The following is a 23,065-nucleotide window of genomic DNA, read 5'->3' on the forward strand; positions in this document are numbered from 1 at the left end:
TTGTCATCCTCCACCTTTGGTGGCTAGATTTTCTTCTCTACTTCACCTTCTTCTTTTCCTTTATCTTTATATTGGGTTCGATTTGTCCACCTCCATCGCCATTGTATAAAGTGTTACTCGAACATTTTGACATTTGGGGTGGCTTTGAAGAGGAGGAAGAAAATGAAGGGATTGAGAATATCTGAATAGCAATTAAGGTCGTGTTTGGTGTGAATGAATAGAATAAAATGAAGTGGGAATGGAATACTTTTGTTTTCATTATTTAGTTTGGTAACTTACTTTAAAATTGGGATAATGATTCTTGCCCATTCTTCGAGAATGGTGATTCATACTATTCATTCCACTTTCTAACTAAAGGAATGACCATTCCATTCTCACTTTAAAATAAATAAATAAAGCATTTAATAAAATGTCGGCTACAAATATATATATATATATATACACATATTTATATATGTTTTACAAATATAGAATATTTTTCTGTGCAACCAAACATGGGAATTCCATTCCTATTCCATTATCTGATTCATTCTATTCCCACTTTATTTCATTCAACCATACTAAACTAGCTCTAAGTGCTGTGTTATTTGATTAGTTGGATTGATTCTCATGTTCGGGAGTCAATAACGAATTCAGAAAATTTTGTGAGGGGGGCGACCTTTAATTTGTGGGGACAAACTTATATAGTGGGTCCATTTTTATAATTTCAATAGAGTTTTCTTCATAAATTTTTCAAAATTTAAAGTATAAAATGCAAAAAAAAAAATAAAAATAAAATAAAATTACTTGAGTGAATTGTAATTTTAGTAGGGGCATCTTCATAAATTCTCAAAATTTTGAAGTATAAAATCAATATATATATATATATATATATATATATATATATATCCAGCTGAGGTGAATTATAATTTTAGTAGGCATCTTCATAAATTCTAAAAAATAAAAATATAAAAAATCCACCCCCACTGGTTCTATGTTGGGTCCGTTCCAGCCGGAAGTCGTGTTCAAGCCTTGTACCTTTCCCCATTCCTCTAACTCCTAACATTCTTGTCATAAAAAAAAAAAAAAAAAAAAGACAACACTTAGGTCCTCCCATTAGATGATCATAAATTATTCTAATTGATAATAGTAATCTGAATCCCTCAAAAATACACTTCACATTCCAACTTTTTGATGATTCAATTAATCTTTCTTGGGAAACTTTATCCTCCAAGTTGATGTGGTCCAATACAATTTAGGTGAGTGTCTAAATTTTTAAAATTTTTAATAATGGTTATTTTCCAACTTCTCAGGTTAAACCTAAATCCAATTATTTTTCTTTCCCTACTTAAATTTTTTAGAATCCCTCTTTTAGAGGGACTTTCTTAATTTCTCCCTCCCCCCTCCAAAAACAAAAAATCTCCATGCCCAATCTCAATCTAAAATCCTAGTCTATCTATATCAATCATTCAACTTTTATATTGATGAAATCCTAGTCTATCTACATCAATCAAACATTCAACTTTTATTCAATATATAAAACAATATAAAAACCAACAAAAAGTGACACAAAATTGTGCAGTAATTGAAATTTGCATTATTCAAAAACTTTTAATATTTCTTTTTCATATTTTCCATCAATGAGAGAAAGGGGGGGAAAAAAAAAACCAACACTCAGCCCTATCAATTGAAGGTGTTGGGAACTTGAGAGGGATGCAAGAGATATATCTAACTTTGACCAAAAATAGATCTACAAGAAAGAAATAAATATGCGACAAAAGCTCTATTCAAATATAGGTTAACATCTAAATTTTCATATAATTTATTAAGCTCCTATTCTTTCTATATTTAACAGTTGATATTGTAGTACATTCTTTAAATAAATTTAGTAATTTTTCAATTTGGGTATGAAAACAATCGTATTATTTTGGAAAGGAAAAAAAATTAGAATTCCGTTCAACAGTAAAAAAATGAGTAATGATTATTTTTAAAAAATTTAAAGTTTTAAACATATTTCTAAATTGTATAGGGTCACATCAGTTGGGAGGATGAACTTTATCCTCCCTCCATGGAAATTATTTTTTAAATTTGGTCACTATTTACCTTTTCCTGGTTTAAAGTATGTATATAAAACAAATTTTCTCAAATTTTGACCACTAAATTTTAATTTTCCCAAACATTTTCCATTAAAAAAAGAAAGAGTTTCGTTGTAAGTGACACTGGCAATTAAGGCAACCTTGGCCGCCAATGGGAGAAGAGATCCGTAGAAGTCATTTCATTACACTAGTTAATGTATTGATTATGCTTTCTTTATTGTATTAATTACTAATATACAATGGATCAAGTTAGCAAAAGCACTGGTATAGTTATGTTAATTAGACGAGTTTCTTAATTGATTATGTTTTTGTCTATTGTGTTAATTATAAAATAAATAGAACTAATTTTCAATTCGTCAATACAAGTTTCGAAATAGTTTTATCTTTATCATTCATTATATTCATTTTTTTTCTCAACAATTTATTCTATTCTTTAAATCCTCTTGCATATCAATACTTGTTCTAAACATTATATTTCTTTTTAACTTTGTAATATATTGACTTTTTTATACATTAATTGCGTGCACAATAATTACCAAAAAAATTTTGCCTCCACAATTAAACCACCATGTATTGAGCTAAAAAAATGAAAATATTATTTTTATATTTTCTTGTACTTATTGCAAATTTAAGAGAGATAATAATTAAAAAATTATTAGTAACTATATAATAATATAGTTAATGCGAGAACACCTCGTTAAACTATTTTGCTTTAGGCCTCGAACTTACAGCTCCAAGCCGGTCAGTTTGACAGTAAAAACATGCAACCACCCTTTCAATAGGGTGGTTAAAAGCATTAAAGTAATAAAACAGAGAAATAAAACAAAAATAATGATCGCAACAACCATATCAATAAAAAGTTCGCTTCATCATTTCCATGAGCAGATAAATGTGCTATGTCATGGTGTCAAACTAAAGCAAGATGTGTACTGTTTAGTGGGGCAATGTTTGGTTGCTCCATTTATTGAATCAGAAATGCCAATTAATGTAATGACACAAGGAAAAAAAAAAACGCAGTACTACAGTCCAGAGATTTCAACCCTAATAACGCGTTCTTCGTCTCAAACCCTAGAATTAATGAAGCATTGCTGTCAACTGTGAATGTGTTAGAGGGGGGCAGTTGGAGAACATAAATTACAAGCCCAATCAAAGCCCAGGCATTTATTTTACTCAGGAGAGAGAAAGTTAACAATTGGTTACAGTGGACCAACCCATGTGTTGTAAACTTGTAATGCAGTACACAAAAACTCTCTTCTGTCACTATATATATATGTACACTTCACGTTCCCTTTTGTTACACTAGTATACTCACTCAGCTTTGTATACTTCTCTCCTGGGTTAGTGTTTTTTTTTTTTTTTTTTTTTTTGGGCAGATTTCTTGTTGGTTCTTCAACTTCTTTGTTGAAGCTACAATGTGGGTATTAGGGCGTTGTGTTGTGGTGGTTGTTTTGCTTGGTTTGGCTCTTGGTGGTGGAGTTGTTGCCGATGATCATGTCAATGGAGTTGAAGATGATAAACACTTGCTTGGACTAGGGCCTGGGATTTTTAAAAAAGGGCTTAGGCATGGGAGGTTTGCTAGAGGTGGGCTTGGTGGAGGGTTTGGTGGTGGTGCCGGTGGCGGTCTAGGTGGTGGTGGCGGTTTAGGTGGTGGTGGTGGTCTAGGTGGGGGTGGCGGTTTAGGTGGTGATGGTGGTCTCGGTGGTGGTGGTGGTGGTGGTCTCGGTGGTGGTGGTGGTCTCGGTGGTGGTGCTGGTGGCGGTCTCGGTGGCGGTGCTGGAGGTGGTCTAGGTGGAGGTGCTGGTGGTGGTGGAGGTCTAGGAGGTGGTGCAGGTGGTGGTCTAGGTGGAGGTGCTGGTGGTGGTGGGGGTCTAGGAGGTGGTGCAGGTGGTGGATTAGGACATGGTGGGGGAATAGGTGGTGGTGCAGGTGGTGGGCTTGGCCATGGTGGGGGATTAGGAGGTGGTGCTGGTGGTGGTGGGGGTCTAGGAGGTGGTGCAGGTGGTGGGTTAGGACATGGTGGGGGAATAGGTGGTGGTGCAGGAGGTGGGCTTGGCCATGGTGGTGGATTAGGAGGTGGTGCAGGTGGTGGTGCAGGTGGGGGAGCTGGTGGAGGTCTGGGAGGTGGTGCTGGAGCTGGTGCAGGTGGGGGATTTGGTGGTGGAGCTGGTGGAGGAGGTGGTCTTGGCGGAGGTGGTGGTGCTGGTGGCGGTGGTGGTGTTGGTGGCGGTGGAGGTATCGGAGGAGGGTTTGGAGCAGGAGGAGGTTTCGGTGTAGGAGGTGGAGTTGGAGGTGGCGGTGGAGCTGGAGGTGGTGGTGGTTTTGGAGGTGGTGCTGGTGCTGGTGATGAAGGTTTAGGAGGTGGTAGTGGTGGAGCAGGGTATGGTGAAGGTTTAGGAGGAGGAGCTGGTGGTGGCAATTAAGCTTGCATTCTACCATATATATATATATGTTTCTTTTTTGCATTACCAAAAGTGCTACTATTCTGTAGTAGCAGTAGATTAATGGCTGGCTTGTTGATTTGGAGGCATAATCTTACTTTGTAGTAAATTTCTTTCACTACCTTCTTTGTATTAGCAAATGCAATGCTCAATGATAATTACATTTTGCCACCCAATAGTATGTACGTAATAGTATCATTTTGTTTACATGTGGCATTTGTTAATTTGTTTTTAATTTTTTATTTATTTATTTTTATGGAAAAACAAATCAAATTAGTGAGACAATGCTCAGATCCAACATGAATGCATCCAATGTCTTTAGACGATTCAAGTCACTAGTTTTCGTTTGTTAGGGCTTTTTTTTTTTGCGCCTTTTTGGCAGCTTCTGAAACAGTAGTAGCATTGAGAATAACACTACACTCGTTGAAGTTTTCAACGGAGTCGAAACATATTCATCGCAATGATAAGTAAGAATTTCCTACTCACCATGACAAGTGTTGTCTAAATAATTATTAATTTATTGAGCCGAAATAATGAAAGAACAATGCTACACGCAGCAAGTCTTCAGTCGAGTCGAAACATATGCATTATAATGGTATCCACTCTCTGGTCCCAGCACATGCATCCTACCGACGGCCAGAAAATAATTATTCATGGTGAAAGGTTTTCTAGATAAAGCTTGTTTGGTGTGTTAAATTGGTTGTTTAGTTTGTACTTTTTCTGTATTATTTTTGTGTTTTGTAAACAAATAATAGTGACAACTATGAAGTATCTACTACAAAGAGAGGTTAAACAAACCAAGGGAAAACTACTCAATTGTGTGTGTGTCTCTGTGAGGGACGAGGGGGTTAGGGGTAATATTGTCAAATTACTAAGATGCACTCAATATATATCTACCCAATTTCTATATAAATGAAAAAGAGTGAACCAGCACTGCCTGCAGTTGCCACGAAATTAAAGTGTTCTTAGCACTAAGTCTGCAAAGGTCCTTGATTTGTACCGGAAGTGATCATCAATGCATTAAAAATGGTAGATGTACTGAACTGAAAATGGTACAAGTGAAAATAAATTACTAATGGAAAACCATTTTAAAAATAGTTGAAAAGAGCTCATTTTACGTTATTCAAGTGCACTAAAATGCGAACCCACATCACAATGGAGTGTCTCACATAAGAGTGGGTCCACTATATGTGAGATACCTGTGGTGAAACATATGGTGAGCCCTATTTTTATGTAAGACACCCGACTTTTGAGATGAATCCATTCTTATGTGAGGTACCCAACTTTTAAGTGTCGGTAATTTATAATTTCTCCCGGTTACCTTAGTTGACCAAAAACTTTCATCTTGGTTTTTGTAACTCTCTTGAGGGGAGAAATCAATCTGCTAGGTAATATAAATGGAGATTTTTGGAATAACATCCAAGAGAAAATCTTTGGCATCTATGCCCCGTTTGTTAGGATAGAGGAAATTTGGACGGAAATGAGAGAGCTCGACGAAGAGATAAATGAAACATCCCTAAGTAAGAGATTATGTCATTTCCTCTTTTTATTTGGTTTGATGAAAAAGAAAAAAATACGACAATATCTTATTTTGTTTGTTGTTATAGAAAGAAAAAAAAAAGTGTTAATTACAAAGAAAATTTTAAATTTTAAAAACATTTATAATAGTCTTGTCTTTCTTCCTTCGTGTTTTCTTTATTGATGATTTCTCAAGGTATGCTTATTTGTATCTAATACACCAAAACTCCCACACTGAACAGAAAGTTGGCGGTTGCCATATGGATATTATGTATTTTTGTCATTTAGGCATGTTTTTTCCTTTGTAAAACTTTTGAGTCAATTTAAATTGGCTAAATTTTGAGTTAACCTGGCAACAACTGAGTGATTAGTTGGCTGATATAACTCAAATTATTTCTAAAACAAGTTAAATTATACTATAATCAAATTTAAAATCATAAGTCAAGTCGTCTGAGATATCGAGTCCGCTGCTTCAAGTTGATTTTCTTCCACCCACCCCTAAGTTCTTGATGCCAAAAGTAAATAAATAAATGAGCTAGCTTTTGAGTTGTATATATGGAACCTTTTCTGCTGTGAGCAAATGTTTTGAAAGTAGTGAATTCAACTAATTTGATTTGAGTAGAGCCTGACTTCATTCATCATAAATAATAAAGCCGTCCTACTAATTAACATTAATTAATATTCACATAATTAAATTAGTTGAAGTTGTCCCTCTTTCAAACTCTAAATTATTTTCCTATTATAGTTATTTGGATCTCACTTTTTTAATTGATTAAATACTAATTTTATTTTATTTTATTTTTTGGGTAGGCTAATAAGTGCTTAGAGGAAAAAAAAATAATTTAAACAGAATTTATTCTCCTTTAGCTAATTTACAATTTTACATAGGCGACAAATGCATGGAAGTGACACAAACTTTAGCCAAGAAAAAAAAATATATATATCATCATAGCTTATTGAATTTGGTGGTTGTAGCAATTATATAAACTTTACCATGTTATAATTATTGAATCATATCTCATGACTTTTTTGGTGTCAGGTGTCTCAGGCCATTCGTTTGACTAGAACAGTGCAAAAATCCATAGTTACTGCCCATTGGACAATTATTTTAGAATGACAAGACCGAAGTGAACTTAGATACCATCATATACATAAATCAAACAACAACGTACTACAGTCTTAATTGTACATGTACATGGACTCATTGATCTTTGTTTCATGATCGATATAGATCCTTCTTCAATATATATCAATTGTACAATACCAGATACCTAGTTGATCATCATGCATGTAACATACTTACATACATAATATGTATGTATGGCCACTTTATTGCTTACTATCAGGAGACCGAAGAACACAAAGTGGAGATAACATATGATGATGAGCCAATGTTGTTACATGAAGAGTTTCTGCTTAATTACCTGTTTTGATCGGGATTTGGACCGCTAGGAACATCATGGGCAGCGGCTTCAAACCGTCTATTCGTGGCGGCGGCGGTGGTGGTAGTATTTTTAGCTTTGTGTGGATATAACGTCATGGTTGATTGGTGCGCGGAGGGAGAGTCTAGAAGAACTCGTTCAGCCGACGATGAGGAAGCCATGGATGGATTTGACATATCGAAAGGACGACCTAGAATGAGAGGAACAATATTCAGGAGTAGCACAAGAACTAGCAACAGAGCTTGTGACTTTATAGAGCTTTCATAAAATGTTTTGCTAGTTGTTGCCATTGAGATTATATATAGTTCACAGGGGATTAATAACCATAAACCAATTAGACCACCAAGTTCAATATGATCAAGAACAATAAGGTGAAAAAGAGAACTTTGATTACATATACAGTATGAAATGGAAAGAAAGATGTGAAATTCAAAGCCACATTTGTTGATGCTTGGAGTACTTGCTTACTTTACACAAGAGGAGGTGCATATATATAGAACATGCTGTGACCTACTAAAGTTACCAAAGTGCCCATTTTCTTATTTTCGAATTCCAAGGGACATCCCTACATTGAATTGACTAATTAAATTACGGCCAGCTGGTTCACATTAATTTTGTGTGGAAACAAACTTATAAAATGCTACTTACCAATTAATATATTATGATATATGCACACGCAACATCAAAGTATCAAACGCGACTTGTGTGTGTAACTTTTTTTTTTTTAATTGGTACATCGTACTCACACACACGTACTTTTTAAATTTTTGATCTTTCTCTAAAAAGTAGGGATCTAGTAGACTAGTACCGTTAGACCACTAATGTGACAAGAAATTATATAGATAACTTGTTTACTGGGATCTGATAGCTTTTATACATACTCAAATGCATGTGTGAATATATACACCAAAAAAATATATATATATATAAATGTCAATTGAGATTTTGTAATGATTGATGTGGCAATTACTAGTGAAACACTCTTTAAAATGAGAGAGTTCATTTTTATCTTTTAGCGACAAAAAAACTTTGTTAGACTCTATCCGTTAGAATTGAAACAAAAACCAATCAATTTTTGTATCCTTATTCACACATGTATACACACAACTCTGATTCATTGGTCACTCTATGTTGAATTATAGTCACCTCCTTAATTGCACAATGATCGATATTAGCTAGTGATACTATCAAAATATATCTAATTAAAGAATCCTTCATCTTGGCTACTATGGTCATTTGAAAAAGAAAGAATCTGTAAAGATAAAGCAAAGTGAGAGCAGAAAGGGAGGGCAGAAGAAGGGTACGTGATGTCTTTTTCTTGCTTGACCTATTGCACAAGAAATCTCTCTCTTCTTTGACTTGGACAACCCTTGGAAAATTATGCATCGTTGATGCATGTATTGACTGATATGATATGTCACACACACACACAAATATATATATATATATATATATATATATATATATATATATATATATATAAAAGATTACAAAAGAAAAGAAAAATCAAAGCTTGTGAATTGTACTCCAGGGTTTGTCTCCATGATCGGTTGCATAGGTCCCCACTACCTTTGATTAGAAGCTTATGATGAATTCGATGTCGTTAGCTTTCCATTGCTCTTGACTTTTCATCTTAAAAGCTCCTATGAATTTTAATTATGTTATTCATGTAAATGTTATGAGAAACATGTTCTCATAAAAGCACGACGACTCCAACAATTAATTTAGCTAATTATCGGGATAAAAATAAAATAATTGAGCTTTTGAATATTGGAAAACCGTGGCTACTCATTTTGATTATTAGAGTACCGACGACATGGCGACATATAGATATTGCCATGTTTGCGATGCATGACATATATAGATGAATTTACTCTGTCTAGATTATATATATATATATACTGTATATATTTCATGTGCATTGTGCAATATATATTTATTGCACACATCAATATTTGTGCTTACTTAATTGTTTAATAAATTAATAAATATGGACAGATTTGCATGGCTGTTAAATTAATCTAGCTAAAGTCAGCAGAGAAAAATTCAAAAGTATCAAGAATTAAATTGATGGACATGTATGTCTTCAATTTCAGTGCACAACATCATCTTAAAAACACAACACTAATAAAACCTCAGACTCATTTCAAATTTCATGTTTGTCCAACAATAATTTAGGGCCTATATATATATATATGAACAAACCAACAGTGTGATAGATGGTGACCCCAAGAAGACCCCCAACAAAAACAGATATTGAGAAAATTCGGGAGCGCCTTTCACGCCCACATGTTTGTGGTTGTAGAGATACATAATGCAATTGCTTCGCGAAGAACCCCTTTTCACATATCCCCCTTTGAAAACGTTCAAAAATTAAGTAGATATATATATGCCCATGCATGCATGGCAAATTAAGCATCCATTAGGACGTAAACCTTTCACATTAAGCTACAATTGTTTACTTTGTCTTTTGCCTCTCTTTTCTTTGTTCAAAATCCATTTCCCACATGAGAAGGAGCAAATTAAGGACTTTTGCGTGAGCAATGACAACGTCATCCATCCATTGGCTATGGGAACTAATCAGGGATCAAAAATTCTCTCCACGTTTTTACGCGATTCAATTTGGTAATTCGTAGTTGGTACTGCATGGATTGTGAAGTTCATTACTATCAATAGCGAATTTTGTTATTATTAAGATGTGAAATCCACATGTAAGTAAATAATAACGAAATATTAACATGTGAATTGTAAATAATAACGAAATATTAACATGTGAATTGTAACGTCCACACCATTATAGTAACAAACTTCACTCATTAAATGGAACTGAGAGAATAGGGAGAGGATTTTGATCCCCTAATTAGGTCATGTGTGCGTCGATGAATATTGTTGAAAATACATGTGATGGATGTTAACCTTTAAATTAACTTGAATATTAATGTGTTCAAGAGAGAGATTATACTATCTATACATGCAACAAGGATAAAAATGGCAGGGCACAAAAAATAAAAAAAGTCCGGAGAGATCTAAACCAATATAAAGTAGCTTTTTCTGAACTTTAGAAAAGTATCACACTTCAACGGTATTGCTAATGCAGGTCAATTTCTACATGTATATATGTGTATGCTTTTCTCGTTTGGTAAAGACAATGTGAATATGCGGCATTCAACAATGTTTTTGTGGGCATGACATATGACATCATTTTGTGATAAGTATTAATTTTTACCTATTCTTCATATAAAAGGTGGTTTATTCTCTAAATTATCCCTATGGTCAAAAGGACTTTTTAGTTTGCTTTTTAATTATCCCTATGGAAGATGAAGAGGATTTTAGAGAAAATAACAGCATCAATGGTGCTGAAATATGGAGAGGATTTTAGAGAGAAAATAATGCATAAAATTATAAGGTTATTTTTTAGGAATGGAGGAGATGGCGGGGTAAGAAAGGTGATGGAGGTTGGGTAGTAGAACTGAGAGAGAGAGGAAGAGATAAAACATAAAGGCCGGTTTGGCATGTGTTTTGTTTTTGAGTTGCTATAGTGTCGATTTTGATAACAAAAATATGTTTGGTGTGACCTTATTTTATTTTATACAGTATTAAAACACTTCGTGAACAATGACTCAAAACCAAAACAGCAAAAAATTATTTTTTTTTTAAATTTTGACAACTGTTCATGGTCCAAAATCATAATAGTAGCGCAATACGGGCCAAAAACAAAACGTCCTAAACTATCGTTTCCAAATGTGCTTCTGATTTTTTTCCACAACACTCTTATAACAAAAATACCATTTTTATTTTAGCCAAAAATAAAACACTTAAAAATAAAGCCCATGCCACATGGGCCCTAAGAGAGAAAGGTGACGTGGTTCATGATTAAATTTTATAAGTTTGAAACATGAAGCATATTTGTTTAACAAAAAAGGACATTATTATTTATTTATTTTTTTTTTTATCTACTTCGTTTGATTTATATTTGTATTGGGCTTAGAAACTGGGTCTTACTAATGCCCAATAAGACTAGAGAAGTCTACTTCTTCTCTCTTTCGTTTTTTTTTTTTTGTCGTTGGGGCGGGGCATGTTTGGGCTTATGCACCCTTCAGTCCTTCTGGGTCATACATATACACACAACTTTTGGGGGCCTAGCCCATAGCCACCCTGGTAAGTCGTTTGCCATTTATTTATTTATTTTTAAACAGTCGTTTGCCAATTGGAATTAGAACTAATGTTATAGGAGGACGTGACAGCGAAAATACGACGCCGTAAAACCGCTTTTGGTTTCTTCACTTCCCCTTCCCCTTCCCCGATTGTCCTCCTTCAAACCCAGATCAGTCGTCAAATCTCTCTCCTTGTCTCTCTCCCTCTCTCTCTCACACACACAATGGATTCTCACATTTACGGAAGTTTCCGCCTGTTATTTATCCTAGCGCTGCTCTGTCTGCAATCTAGGGTTTGTCTTCTCTCTTTACATATATATATATACACACACACACACAATATGCATATTTGTCTCAACTCTCTCTCTTATAATACATGATATGATTGCGGATCCATTGATGTTAGTGTTGAATTGTTTGTTTTCTATATAGGCCGATGACAGTGGCTCGGTTTTCTTCCTCGATAGCTCAATTCACCAATATCTTCGTCCTCATTCATCGGATTCTATTGCAAATGTAATTTCGTGTATTTTCATTTAATTATTATTTTTTTAAAATCTTTTTTCTGTCCCAATTCGGGTGTTTCCTTATGAATTGTATTATTTGTTGAATCTATGACTTTTATAGTACAAAATTATTTGCTATTAAAATAAGAAAGGAGGGAGATATTGGAGGATATCTGATCCAATCGAATAATGTTTACACAAGATTTGGCTGATCATTCTTCAGTCATGCCTTGAGAGAGTAAGAAAATCTAGATTGCAAGTCTTTAGAATTAATTGCACAATTTGAAATTTTTTGTTAGGTTTTAATTCAGTTATATCTACATAGAGTGATCACCGGCTAATTCTTTAAGTGCTTCAGCATCATTCTTTTAAGAGATAGATCTTCCCTCTTTTGTTTTTCGTAGCTTTACGCACAACATGCTCCACTGAGTCAAACTGTTGAAGACATTATCTTTACTCTTGCTTTTCTCAGCTCTCCGCTCCTGTTTGGAACTCTTTTACTCTCCATATGCTTTTGAGAGATAAGGCTCTTGTGCTGCCCCATCCGTTTTGAATTGCATATTTTTAAAATAAATTGGAAAGGCTCAATGCCAAATCCCTCATCTCAGGTGATTTATGGGAAATAAAAAACTAATTCAAATTCCAAATTGTCTCATCCTTAAATTGAAAATTGTATGAGATTTTTTTTTCAAACAATGGTAATATACTACCCCCTTATCTACTATTGATTCCTGACAGTATACTGGTTTCTAGATCAATCTTTACTCAAGATGGAAACTTTGATGCAGTGAGATGTTGTAGCCAGCCAATTTATCTATCCTTATAAAAATTAGATGAGTAAGGTTCTGACCACATTGGTAATCTGGAGTGTAAAATAGAGTTTGTTGTCCATTAGCTAAGGTCCTTCAACAAAAATTACTGTAAAGTATATATATGTATGTGCATGCGCGCGCGCGCACACATGTGTATAAAAGAAAGGAAGGGATAGTGGCTGTTTGGTAGCAGCCAGGACCTTTAGCTACCATTAACGTGCGCATGTGTATAAAAGAAAGGAAGGGATAGTGGCTGTTTGGTAGCAGCCAGGACCTTTAGCTACCATTAAACTGGAGAGGCTCATTCTCTTGTGTTTGCACACAATTCTGATAATTGCCCTTTTACCAAATTATGCCATATGGCATCTACAACAACTAAAAATATTCTCCATCTGATCTTATTTTTTTCAATAAATTTATGTTATGATGTAATAATATCTATTAATATTATACTCAGGTAGTCTCTAATTCTTTACTTTAACTTTGATGAAGTACCCTCTGGTTTGTGCTGAGAAAATGTTTTGTAGGACAATACAAAGAAATTAAAATTTGAATTTTTTATGTTTCATTGTTTGAACCTTTTAAAGAAGAAAGGATAAAATTTACAGGGAATGGATATATTTTATTTATTTCGCCTAATTGATTGTTTCAAATCAGTGGTGACATACAACATAGGAAACGGGCTTGAATAATTTTCCTGTTTATGAGAAGTATGGGAAACCGAGTGGAAAGGATAGTTTATGCCTCTTCTATTACTCTGTATCCTGTAAAAAATGAAGAACATGCAGGGATCGCTTCAATATTTAAGTGTGTAATATTAGATGTTAGTTTGTCTTTGCTGTATTTGAATGGAACTGTTCGATGAATTTGTGCCATCTTGGTCTGTTACTAGTAATGGCTTCCAATGGAGGAGATAGAATCTTCCATTCAAGTGTTATGGATAATAAAGAAGCTTTTTTATGCCCTTGTAAGATTAATATGGCTAATTTAAGTATAACATGGTGTTTTAGTATAACATGGTGTTTGCTATTACATAGTAAAGCTGGAATTCATAGAATTTCCGAAGATTCTAGTCATACGATGTACTGTTTTTGGAAGTGTTCAACATGTTTGACAAAATTTTCCTGTGCCATTATCCTTTGGTTGTAAAAGGGATGCTAAGCATGGTGTAATTGTCTTAGTCGTTTGACTGCTTGATTTATCTTGACTTTTGCAGAGAGATTCAATGTTGCTCCCTGAAGTTGGTGCTGCTGTGTCAGTCTTGCTTGGTTTTGCACCACCTGCCACACTCTCAGCTGCTAGTTCATTGAAGGTAATAAAAAATAATATAAGTGATGGAAAATAACTTGTTTATCCTCTTGTTTCTGCTATTGGAAGTCCTTTTTTCAGTGTAAGTCAATAATAGTATTATTGTTTTTGCAGCTGAATGAGGTGCTCATGCCTAATCCATTTGATAGGCCTCGCTCTGTTTTAATGCTAGAAGTCAAAGGAATTGAAGGTGCATGAACTTGAATCCGAAATGCATCCATCAACTGCAACTTGTTATGTGTTTCTTTATATTTTTAAAAGTTTTCGCGAAATGTTCTGACTTCTGATAATGCAGATTCTCAGCACATGATTGATTCTGTTAGTGATTTATTCGGTAGTTCCCTTAAGAGAGAGGTTATTTTTGGTTCAAATAAAGCTGACATTCAACTTCCAGGTACATGAATTTTGTAATACTTGTGCCATTGGGACACCTTGTTATGACGACACGATCTAGTCACTTCTTTCTTATTATTATTATTTTTTCTCCTAATGCACTTTTATTTTATTTGTATTTATCTTTTGCAGATGAAGGTGAAGTATCTGTGGTCTCTCTGAATAGACCCTTAAGTTTTGATTCTGATGTAGAATGTACCGACAAAGAGCTAAAGGATTTTGTAAGTTATGACTATTGTTGTTTTCTTTTAGATATGCTGGCCAATTATGTTCAAATATGTGATGTATCATTTGTTTATGTATTCAGGCATCTTGGTTGGATGGTTCATATGTTACTAACACCTTGGAATCATTGAATGGAGAGTTGACCATCCCCTTGAGTAACGGTGCCCACTTGAAACTTCATATGTCAAAGGTCTCCATCTGGATTTTAGAATGTTCTTTCTTGCTATATATTTATGTTTTTGTGGATTTATCATTTATAAGGACATGCCAAGCACTGTCTGCTTTCTCATTTCCATAAATTTAATGGGAAGAGTTTCTTTTTAATATGCAGAAAGCTGACAGAGAATTTACAGTAAGTCTCGTGTCTCTCATCCGTAATATCATAAGGGCAATGGAGATGCATCAAGATTTGTCTGGAAGTATGCGCAGTCCAGCTGAGTTAGTGACAGGAAGTTTTGATGGCATTGAGGTGGGAAAAACCATTTCTCTTTCTCTCTCTCTCTTAATTAATAAATTGAAATATATTCATTCATAAAAGAAAATAATAATAAATTAGCCTTGGGAAATGTTTCAAGTAAAACCAAGATGCAATATATATATATATTTTATTTATTTTAATGATCCGATTATGTAGCAAGGACAAGGGCAATATTACTACTAACAAAATGAATCCCAAAATTGAAAAATGCCATGTGCAGTGGTAGTTTGTTTTGTTCGTATGAAGTTGAGTTTCTGTTTTAGGTGTACTGCACTTGTTTTGACTTTGATCAGGCAGATTATCAGTTGCTGCCTCAGTCAATAATGGAGTGATGATAAACCTTTATATTGAAAGAAATGTTTTTTTTTTTCCCCTCGTTTTATTACCTTATTCTACTTGAGTACAGTTTCAATTACCGATGCGCAATGAAAAGGGAAAAAATTGGAACCAGTATTTATGTCTGTTTCGTTGTTTCTTCTTGTAGATATCTCAGATAGTCGAAGCTCTAGAGTGCCTATGGTTATAGAAATCCATGTGATGAAATGCTACATGGTTAAATTATAATTACAAGTCTATATTACTTTTTATTTTTTAGGTTGATAGACAAAATTTATATTTGACATTTTGGTAGGTTATTAATGGTTCTATACTATTTAATGTGAAGTTTGAAGGATCGGCATAGAAGTACTTCTTTCTGCGCTACATGAGCAATTTAATGTCATGTAAAGAAATGGTTGTTTTGATTCTCTTACCTCTATTTTGGCATTTTTATGATATAATGTCTGAGGTGTTCCAGTATCATTAAATATTTACTCTAAATCCCAATATGGTCTTTAAACTCGTTTGATTCAGATGTATACTTTTCCTGCTTTGGTCTGCTTGCATTTTCTGCCTATGTTTCTGTCCATTGCCACTGTAACATTTTCCTGTGATTTACCTTTGTTTCTGTCAATGGCACTCCAATGTTGTGTTAGTTCCTGGTTAAAACAAGCAAGATATTCGAATGTTGACAAGTTTGTTTTAGATAAATATTATTGAAACATGAATCTAATGATGGGCAGAGCAAAAGCATCATGTCCTTTTTCGTTGGCGTTTATGAAGTACATTTCTTTCATATGAAATTAGTAGTTCAAAACAAAATGCTGACTGCCAAAGGGTTGAAGAGTACTTTCACAGCGCTAATCGAATGATGCCTCTGCTAAATAGTGTGTGCATGCACATGCAATATAATTGCTAACCACGAAGTGGAATTATGTCACAGGCTTTGCAGAATGAATATGGAAGTGAACGTGTTACCCAGCAAGGATTGGAATTATTCCTCGCTTCACTTACCAAGATACATAATTCTTTGCAGACAGCATACAAAGGTCAGTTTTATTTATCTTGGATAATATGACTCAGCTGCTCCAATCGGACTTCTTTGTAAACCAAATTTTCGAGTGGCCGAATTTACCTGATTAGTCAGTGCGAATGCTATTTTTTTTTTGTTTTTTGGGCATCATATCCAATGTATATGTTTCTGACATAAATTATGGAGAACTTTTAACTGGGCTAACTACTTGAAGTCTTGAACATAGATTGTTTTGTTTGGGCCAATCCAATCTTAATTAACAACCAGTGTTCTTTTGGATTCTGTAGGCTGCATTTTATCTACAAACTTTTGAGTTATTAGTAGTTAGTTTATTGCACTTATTGTAAATCCTATGAATTGTTTCCCAATTATAAATCCAGTTTAATGTATAAATTGATCAGGCCAAATTGTTGGAGTCATCTTATTTAATGGAACACCACCTTCAAAGTCAGAAATGATGTTGAATACCGTAGTTACCTCGCGTCCATCTCCACGTTGGCTGGAGGAAATAAAAGGCTCAACTAATTCAACCGCTGTTGCAGAAGTGATGTTGGTTAGACGAATCCTTGCATGGATAACAGGAATCATTCTTATCATTGCCACTCTCCTAGGGGTAAGTAATCATCAATTAAGGCCTTCGCCTAATTTTATGCTTCAGTTGACTTTTTCAAAATAAGTGGGCTTGGCAATGCATGCTTTGGATGCAACTAAAGGAGGTTGGCTAAACTAATTTATTTATAGGTCAATATATTCTTGACATTTATTGGAGCATTTTTTTTTTTTTGGTAATGTATGAATTTTTATCAAAACTTGAAAATGTCAATGTCATTCCAACTTGGATTCAAACAAAATTTAGTTTCATGAAAAACCATTTAGGAATTTCATTTGGGAGAAACAATAAGCAATTAAGAAAATGGTTTTTTACTTTTATATTATATGCAGAAGCATTTGCTTATTGATTTGACAGGGTAAGAATTATTATTATTATCTTATTAACAAGTCAGCAAGTTAAGTATAGCTTTTGATTTACTTCTATTAGTTGTTTTGGATGTATCCGTAAAAATCATTTTTGTTTCTATGGGTGATGTCAACCTAAGAAGCACGGAAACGGATATGGGACACGGATATGACACACATGAAATCCAAAAAAATTGGGACACGGACACGACAAAAAAGAAATATATATTCTATATATATGATGTTGTACTTTAAGAAATTAAGAGTAATACAATCTCAGAATGAAAAAAAAAAAAGAAGAGTGTTTTGCTGGAAAAAAGAAAGAATGATAGAAAGAGGGTTAAGAAAGAGAGAAAAAAAAAAAAAAAAAAAAAAAAAAAGAGGAGGAAAAAAATTAGGCCTTAGTTAAAAATAAAGGTAAGAATCCATAGAAGAGAAAAAAGTTAATGGGGAATAGAGGAAAAAGGAAAAAGAGACAAAAAGAAATTTATTGTGAAAGGAAAAAAAGGAAGTATTTAGGGTTTGTGAACAACAAGAAGAAAGAAAGGAGGACGAAGAATAAGAGAGAAAAGAGGAGAGAGAGAGAGACCATTCACCGGTAGCGAAGCTTGGTTGGTGGGACAACAAGAGAGTCAAAGATGATCGTGCAAGGGTTCGAACCTTTGAACTAAAATATAAGAATAAATATCTAATTGTTTGAATATAAAATTGTTTTATGAAGCAACAAGTTTGTAAGGAATTATGTAATTAAACAACCCCTAATATTTACACTTCAATTCAGCATTGTTTCTAAAATTTTCTTAAAAATCCCCAAAGAGTGAGACACGCATGTTGGACACGTATCCATGGTGTGTTTGGATATTCGAAAGGATATTAAATATTCGGACACGTATTTTGGCGTGTCCGACAAGTGTCGGGGCATGTCAGTGCCCGACACGGATTCTTTGCCCTTTTAGGCATGTACGTGCTTCCTAGATGTCAACGTAGCATTACTAATTGTTTGTGATGACCCAATTCGATAACCCCTTAATCCTAACTGCTTGGTGTTGGCTTTTGCAATTTGTCTGTCTATGACCATGTCCTTTGTTAAGTATTGTGCTATCATGTCTTTTCTCATTGCTGGGGCTGTTTTCTTGAATGTCTTTCTCTTCCCAATCTTTTATCTTCAACATGAATCAAGTCACTTTTAATTGGTGAACTCAACAGTTCTAAATCCCTTTATTGTCAAAACTCGTTTGATTCCTGATTGGCAGGATGATAATATTGGGACTTATACTGTACTAGAGTCCATTTATGCCTTTTATACAATGGCTGTTCTTAGTTAGGTAAAACCAATCCACTAAGGAACCTAGGATGCAGACTATGCAGTTTATGTTATGCATGATGTGTTATTTTGAAATTTGGTTGGATTTCAAGGCAAGGCACTTGGGATCGTGCATAATCAGGTTTTTACACAGTCTTGACTGTTATATTAGGTCTCCCAAGATTTCCATTCAGTTTATTTTAGATCTTCTGAATCTTTTCTTGGAGTCTTTTGTTGGTTTAGATGAATATATGATTCAAAATCTTTATTTTTAAATTTCAAAGTCTTAAGTATCATAATTATAAACCTTCGTACTCTTTCGAATATAATGGAGATCAATTTATAGAATTTGAATAAGCTTTTGTAGCTCGTGTAATAGTTATGATGCTATTATAACTCTAGGTGTGATTTGTAAGTGGCTCTAGGAGTGCTTTCTACATTCTTCTTTTCTCCTTTTTTATTTTTATTTTTAATACTAGGTTTTTACAAGCTAACTTGTTACCTTTGTGCCAGCTCTAGAAATTCAACCTTGGCAACCCAAAAGAACCAAGAACAGCAAAAGTTTCTGTTTACATGTTCTGTTTCACAACAAAAGTCTCTATCATGCACTTGCAGAGCTACCAATTTCCATTGGGTTTAATCACTACTGATTTGTAAAAAAACAATAAAATGGAATCAAAGTATTTTCATAAATCATTTTAAAATATTTTTACATATTTTTGTAATTAGATCGTTGTATTTACATTGGAAAGTGTATCCAATTCATGTGATGATTCAAGCCGTGAACCAGAGAGTTCATCCTAATTTTTGAAATAGCAGGAAGGAAAAAATTTTGTACACACAACAAAACACTACTGTCTAACTAAATGATCTAAAATATTTTTTCAAGTAATTAGGGCACGCCATATTGTAAAACCATCAATATTAAGACATTTAACTAGAATGACACTTAATATGGTTATGCTCGATTTAAAACTTAAAAATAACATTAAACTTGATTGTCTGCATAAACTCTTAGCAGAAATAATCTAACCTACCATCATATTATTGATCTCAATAGGCAACACAAAATTCTAACTATATAATTGAGTTTTCCTTTTTTGCAGTGGTGTATAAGCTGTACCTTAAACGAATCACTTCATTAGTAATCATGGTGTTTATGTCATTAATTTTTATGCCTTAACATTGTTAATTTAAAAGTGGACTGGAGGTTTATGTTTACATTTCAAGCATTCACTAGTTCTATTTAATAAATTTGCAAGATTTGGTAGAATTTAGGATTCACATCGTAAATAGTAAGACTTAAAAGAAAAATGTGTGTGTTTCTCAAAGCATATCAAATTTTCAATTCAATGCAGTTTTGGGTGAAATTTAGTTTGAATTTAGATTATTCAGATTGTGAATTATAGGATTTTAGTGACGATTTGCTATGTTTACGTTGGATTAGTTTTTGAAAAAACATTGGAATTCTTTTTGTGTCTTGTCTATTAATACTACTGATGAAAATGTGGTTAAATGTTTAGATATGTCTGGGATTTACATGTTTTGGGTTTTAGTAGTGTCTCTTATTTGGTGGATCACACCCACTGTTGAAAAGCTGTGGCTATATAATTTCGTTTTTTGTTGTGTTGTTTCTATGCAGATTTACTTCCTTACGTATATGCCACTCACAAGGGACACACTTCTGTATTCTAATGTCAAACTTGACTAAGAGTTTATAGAAGATATTTTTTGGAACTGCAGAAAGAGGTCCAGGTTGCCATCAAACCTGCTTTGAATTCAATATTTCTCATGTGTATGTTTATTTATTACATTCTTATGTGAAAAATATTTCTAGTTACGTCGTTTGGAAGAGTTGGTCTTGCTAATCAGTGTATTATTACTCTTTTAGGCACCGGTAGCTGGATGAATGGTGAAAATCTGATATAAAGAGACAAGTGGTGGTAAACTTGAACTTCTCTGTTTATCATATGATAAAGTGTGCGTTCTGAGCAGTAGGGAGTGGGGATGAAGTCAAGAGCTAAGGTGGTCTGTCATTGTATGTATTTGGTTGCCTAGTGTTTGAATTATTTTTTTTTCTTTCCTGTATGCAAACTGGAATAATGCAAATCCAGGAATTTCAACTTCATTTTTCTGCACTGGGGTTTGGTTATAAACATATCATATAACTCCTGATACTATAATCACATTTACTATGTATTTCTAGACTATAGTTTTTTTTCTTTGTTTGAAATTTAGGATGTTGCTGCCAAATTTACTCTTTTGGTCAGAGCACTCAACCGAAATTTCAATTGCCCATTTGCTATTTTATGCAACCTGCTCTTTGATATATAGGTTATTTATTTATTACTTTTTGTAAAGGTGCATTGGATTTTTCATTGGACTTTATTAGTTTTGTAGGTATATTATAATATTTTTTATCCTATATATATATATTTGGAAGATATTACCAATTTATTAGCAATCAATCGAAAGGGTAAAATAAACAAATTTACATTTTTGAAATTGTATGAGATGTCATATAATTTAATTTAGGATAGTTTGATTTGGAGTGGTAGGTTGTTATTTGCAATCTTGTTACTCAAATTATTCAGTTTTTATTTAAAAATATTTTTATTCTTTAACAGTTGTTTCTTCATTTTCTAAAAAAAAACTTTTTTTTTCCTTGTTTCTTCCTTTTCTGAAAAAAAAACTTTTCAATATTGAATATAAAACATATTACAATGTTAAACGTTTGCTACCTAACTTTTTTTTATATTGAATATAAACTAACATATTACATCTTTTATATGACTCATTCGTTACAAATGAGACTCCTACCTTTTATATTAACATTCTCTCTTTAATAAACAATTATAATGCATTTCAATCAATGATCTTCAAACCAAATTCTTTACATAAACAGTTCTTATAATATTAGTATTGTATTATTATTATTATTATTACAAAAGAAGAAACACTGTGCTTGCTGATTATTTATCTCAGAATGCTTGAATTTTTTGAATATTTTTATTAATTTATTTTACTTCTTTATATTATTATATAATAATCACATGCATTATATATATATATATATGAGATAACTTATATAAATATAGTAGTTTTATTCACATTAAATTCACATATACATCCCCATCAGTGTTGAAATCCAAGATATTTAGTATATAACATCCTTAAGATAAACAAATGGATGCTCTAGGCCAATTTTTTCGATCAAGCTCCAATTACTCATTGGCATACGTGATCATAAAAATGCCATTGACACAAGCCTTTGCTTTTCTCATGCCTCTTTCTTATGCCTCCCACCAAATTAAAAGCAACTGTATTCACCCCTCCAGGGGATCAAAATTCAGACTCTATGCATCAACCAAGATGATTAAAAAAGCTAATGGTCCGTTGGGTGTAGCAGTAATGGTTGTGGACGTCAAAGATTCTAAATAACTGTGTCCTAGTTATGAGAATGAAAGTGGAATGCTGTATGAGAAAGCCTTTGAATATTCATTTCACAAAACGTTCCCAATTAAATAGCTAAGGGACACATGCCAAGGAGCTGTAAGAAACTAACAATGTGGGGTGGATCTAGGGTTTACATGGAAGACAGTAGTCAAACCAGAGTTCGGTACAGCAGCCATTTCCTATAGAGTACGCGTTTGTAGAGCAGCTTCGGGCCATAGCCCTCGCTGAGCACCTTCTGCGCCAAGAGTTGTGTCCCTGAAACTCCTATCCCTTAATAAGGTTCTTGTGGATTCACTAATGTTTCGTTTGGTTGGAGGGATGGAAAAATAGATGGAAGAGATAGAGGGATGGATGGATGAGGAATCCCTAGGGAACGGAAGGTGTCTCCTCCATTTATTGTTTGGTTGAATGGAATGGATAGTAGAAATGATGGATGGGGTAATACTTTTTTTTTGTTTGGTTGGAAGGAAGGGAAAGAGATTTTTATATTTTTTTACCAATATATCCTCACTGTATAAAATAATAAAAAGTAGATATCCATTCGAATTTTTTTGAAAAGGTTAAAATTGAAAATTGCATATTGTTGGTAGTTATTCATTTTCTCTCTTCTCCCCAAAATTAGGCGGATAGAAAAACATAAAGAAAGGAG

General features: G+C 33.7%; 2 protein-coding genes across 3 annotated transcripts; one reads left to right on the forward strand and one right to left on the reverse strand.

Moving 5' to 3' along the window:
* Window positions 1-1,471: 1,471 nt before the first annotated feature.
* LOC132273058 (vegetative cell wall protein gp1-like) lies at window positions 1,472-4,712 on the reverse strand. Its single transcript, XM_059774091.1, has 3 exons — window positions 4,676-4,712; window positions 3,826-4,478; window positions 1,472-1,480 (listed from the first exon to the last, which is right to left on the reverse strand). Exons 1-3 carry the CDS (start codon window positions 4,710-4,712, stop codon window positions 1,472-1,474), a joined length of 699 nt encoding a protein of 232 aa, XP_059630074.1.
* Window positions 4,713-11,685: 6,973 nt separating this feature from the next.
* On the forward strand, window positions 11,686-21,275 carry LOC132274859 (uncharacterized). Of its 2 annotated transcripts, none has more exons than XR_009470530.1 (12): window positions 11,686-11,920; window positions 12,060-12,143; window positions 14,162-14,257; window positions 14,368-14,443; window positions 14,549-14,647; window positions 14,779-14,867; window positions 14,954-15,061; window positions 15,203-15,340; window positions 16,611-16,716; window positions 17,102-17,313; window positions 20,603-20,755; window positions 20,852-21,275. XR_009470530.1 is itself a non-coding variant. In XM_059776202.1 (12 exons), exons 1-11 carry the CDS (start codon window positions 11,852-11,854, stop codon window positions 20,669-20,671), a joined length of 1,146 nt encoding a protein of 381 aa, XP_059632185.1. In that variant the 5' UTR covers window positions 11,686-11,851; the 3' UTR covers window positions 20,672-20,715; window positions 20,852-21,275. The 2 variants fall into 2 exon arrangements, 1 of the variants encoding a protein (XP_059632185.1); XM_059776202.1 differs by having other exon boundaries at window positions 20,603-20,715.
* Window positions 21,276-23,065: the final 1,790 nt, after the last annotated feature.

The sequence above is a fragment of the Cornus florida genome, unplaced genomic scaffold (genome assembly GCF_030987335.1).
Source record: "Cornus florida cultivar Cherokee Brave unplaced genomic scaffold, ASM3098733v1 CherokeeBrave_3.0.0_Hap2_Chr09, whole genome shotgun sequence".
Lineage (NCBI taxonomy): Eukaryota > Viridiplantae > Streptophyta > Magnoliopsida > Cornales > Cornaceae > Cornus > Cornus florida.